The sequence below is a fragment of the Mus caroli genome, unplaced genomic scaffold, assembly GCF_978045245.1.
Source record: "Mus caroli unplaced genomic scaffold, Mus_caroli_1 scaffold_13, whole genome shotgun sequence".
NCBI classification, from domain to species: Eukaryota; Metazoa; Chordata; class Mammalia; order Rodentia; family Muridae; genus Mus; species Mus caroli.
The window spans coordinates 59,591,143-59,595,292 of NW_028227268.1; the positions used below are offsets into that span (position 1 = coordinate 59,591,143).

Genomic DNA, 4,150 nt, shown 5'->3' on the forward strand with positions numbered 1-4,150 from the left:
AAATTTAAGGGTTAGCCTAAACTTCCCACCCCAGACATCTCTCCTAACCAGAGTGTAGCCATTGGATCATGGATGTTAGTATCCTGTTCTCCCTTTGGAAGTCTCAATGCTGGCCCTGATGTTTATTAGTCTCATTTTGCTTGGTTGCATTTCCACATCTGCAGAGTGCTTCTCTGGGCAACTGAAAGAACCAGAGGACCTAGCACAAAAACCCAGCCATTGACTTTGCCTGGTTTCTCTGATCCCAAGAGACCCAGGGATCAAAGCTCTGTACAAGAAAGCAGCAACTGAGCCGGGCGTGGTGGCGCACGCCTTTAATCCCAGCACTCGGGAGGCAGAGGCAGGCGGATTTCTGAGTTCGAGGCCAGCCTGGTCTACAAAGTGAGTTCCAGGACAGCCAGGGCTATACAGAAAAACCCTGTCTCGAAAAACCAAAAAAGCTCTCTCTGGCTCCTTTCTCCACTGGCTCCTGATGGGGTAAGCAATAAAGTTTGTACTGCAGAAGATTCCGGTTGCCCCGAGCGTGTTCTTACCAGGGGGACACACAAAAGTGGCGGGCAATAAATGGTGCCGGAACCCGCGAGCTACTGCATCACGGAGAAGGAGCGGTTAATGAAGTGTTCCCGGAAACAGACTGTTGAGAAGGACCCGGTGTAGGTTCAGAACTCTTCAGCTGAGGGACGGCGCGTTACAGCTTTACAAGAAGAATTTGAATGTTTGCTCCTCACCAAGAATCTGGGAGAAGAACAACTAAAAGAATGAGTGCCTCTCTGGTAAACCCTCCACAGGATCTGTTAACCTTCAACGACGTGGCTTTGAACTTTTCACTGGAGGAATGGGAATGTCTCAATTTTGCTCAGAGGACATTGTACATGGATGTGATGTTGGAGAATTACAACAATCTGTTATTTAAAATCAACGCATATGTGGAAAAAATGAGTCGATCTTGGATCAAGACATACAGCACATTGTCAATGAGCATGGGCATATCCAAAAGAAGTCTTCTAAATGTAATGAGCTTAGAAATGTGATTCATGAATCCTCCGAAAGTACACCTTATAACACTAACCAAAGAGATGCCACTCTCCAATCCTCAAACCTAAAAAGACATAAAACTGGGACCACTAAAGAAGTTTGCACATATAAAGACTGTGTAAACGGTTTAAAGGTGTCTTCTATCATTAGTCTCAATCAAGGAACCCACATAGAGAAGAAAGAACACAACAGAAATAAAAATCTTGATGAGGTTTTAGTTTCTAAACATAAACCCATTGTGAGACAAAACAATAGTGAAATGAACAGTTACACTTGTGGTGAATTTGACAAATGCTTTACTCAGAGTGACAATCTTCAAAGTCAGCAGAGAATTTATCCAGGAAAGAAATCTTACAAATATAGTGAAAGTGACAAATGCTTTACACAAAAATTCTATCTTGGTATCCATCAGAAAATTCATTCAGGAGAGAAATCTTACAAATGTAGTGAATGCGACAAATGCTTTACTGACAAAGGCAGTCTGAGAATTCATCAGAGAATTCATACAGGAAAGAAACCGTACAAATGCAGTGAGTGTGACAAATGCTTTACTCACAAAGGCTATCTGAGAGTTCATCATAGAATTCATGCAGGAGAGAAACCTTTCAAATGTAGTGAATGTGACAAATGCTTTACTGACAAATGCAGTCTGAGAAGGCATCAGAGAATTCACACAGGAGAGAAACCTTATAAATGCAGTGAATGTGACAAATGCTTTACCCGAAAATCACATCTTAGTATTCATCATAGAATTCATGCAGGAGAGAAAGCTTACAAATGCAATGAATGCGACAAATCCTTTACTGACAAACACACTCTGAGAACGCATCAGAGAATACATACAGGAGAGAAACCTTACAAATGTAGTGAATGTGACAAATGCTTTACTGACAAATGCACTCTGAGAAGGCATCAGAGAATTCACACAGGAGAGAAACCTTATAAATGCAGTGAATGTGACAAATGCTTTACCCGACAATCCAATCTTAGTATTCATCAGAGAATTCATACAGGAGAGAAACCTTACAAATGCAGTGAATGTGGCAAATGGTTTACCCGACAATCCAATCTTAGTATTCATCAGAAAATTCATACAGGAGAGAAACCTTACAAATGTGAATGTGACAAATACTTTACTGAGAAAGTCAATCTGAGGAGGCATCAGAGAACTCATACAGGGGAGAATTCTTACAAATGTATTGAATGTGACAAATGTTTTGCCCAGAAATCCTATCTTGTTTTTAATCACAGAAATCATACATTAAAGAAACCTTACAAATGCAGTCAATGTGACAAATGATTTTCCCACAAACTTAGTCTGAGAAGGCATCAGAGAATTCATACAGAAGAGAAAACTTACAAAAATGCAGTGAATGTGATAAATGCTTTACTAATAAAGGCAGACTGAGAATTAATCAGATAATTCATAAATTAAAAAAAAAACCTTCAAAGTATTTTGTACGTGATAAATGCAGTACCCACAACATCAGTCTGACAAATCAACAGATATTTCAAACAGTAGAGCAACATTATAAATGAAATGAATGAGATAATCCTTTAACAAGAAATATCATCTTAAAATTCATTGGAGAATTTTTCCAAAAGGGGAAATTTTCAAATACATTGCCGGTTTGAATCCTTATTTTAGCCTATCTCTTAGAATGTAACAGAAAATGTATACAGGCAAGAATCTTAACAAATATAATATATGCTGAAATATCTTTGACTTCATTTCGGGGCAGAGAAAGTTTGTAAAAAAATTTTTATGGGAAAAGTAGTTCTCCTGGCCATATTCTTTTCAACAGTTAGTGCTCTACACTAAAGAATTATTATGAATCTGAAAACTTTTGAAAACCTTCATGCAATGTTCAAATCTTAGATAATATCAACTATTATGCTGGCAGTAACTCTGAATATATGATAATGAAGAAACATTTTCATTAAACTTTTACTAGTTCACCCTCAAATATTATATGATGAAGGCAGGTGTGAAAGCCAGAAGAATATGATGTTGTGCAACAATTCATGGAGTTAGAAATGATCCATTCCAAAAGGAAACTAAATAAAGAGTGTACTATCGCCTTCAAAATGTCTAATAAAACTGGCAGCATTTTGTATATTTAATTCAAATGAAGAAATTGACACAAATTATACTTGATAGTATATTTGACAAACTGAGCCACCAAGACTGCATGTTCTTAATCCTACAATATGCCTACAGATGTGAAGTGTGCTTTGAGTATCCAGTATTCATTATTCTTATCACATCAATGTGACAAATGATTTATTGGTTTCACGTTTCAGGATAGTAACTGACTATGAGTCCCTTATGCTCTGTCAACATCTCCTTCCTCATTGCCCTGTAAATAAAGCTGAATATTTTAACAAAAAAAAAAAAAAAAAAAAAAAAAAAAAAAAAAAAAGAAAAACCAAAAAAAAAAAAGAAAGCAGCAACTGATATCCTCACCTATCCTAGGCTATCCTGCTTCCTCCACAGAAGCTACGGATCATCACTGAGACTGTCATGTTGTGTCAATGCATGATGAAAAACTTCCTGAGGGAGCCCAGCCGATTTCACCATCTCTTGTAACAGATGGTGCTCTGGCTCTGTGCAAGGGGGCAGGTATCTGCTGCTTCTTAGAGTACCCATCTACTCTGCCCTTTGGGCCCATCTCTCTACCCAGCTTTAATAATTGATGACCAAACAGTTGCTGCACCTGGCTTGAGATGCAGTAAGCTTCAGGTGCAGTATGCTATACCCAGCATGCCAGCAGGCGGTTCTAAAACAGCTGCAGATAGATCTTGTGCATGACACCTCCCCTCTCAAGACCTCACACTGTTGCCCTTTATTCAGTGGCCAAAACCCCTTTGTCACCACAGCCCACAAATGAGAAGTGGTCCCCTGGCTCCAAGATCAACTCTATGGATTGGGGGCCTCTGATAAGCTCTAAAATACCAGTAAAGTTCTGGCAAACTTGGGATTCCATAGAATGTTAGGACCTAAGAGGGAATCTTCTCCAAGACCTGGAGAGTGAGTTAGAAATCAGAACATGTGGAAGAGCCTGAGAAAGCATCTAGATTGAGAGCAGGAAGAAGAATGCAAGAGAAATCCAGC

General features: G+C 39.0%; 1 protein-coding gene across 1 annotated transcript; it reads left to right on the forward strand.

The window, feature by feature from the left end:
• The first annotated feature begins 735 nt into the window (after positions 1-735).
• On the forward strand, positions 736-2,335 carry LOC147001490 (uncharacterized). The gene is given in 3 exon segments (XM_085829924.1): positions 736-909; positions 912-2,216; positions 2,301-2,335. Coding segments are annotated over 3 exon segments (1,491 nt in total). The 5' UTR covers positions 736-758.
• The last annotated feature ends 1,815 nt before the right edge of the window (positions 2,336-4,150 follow it).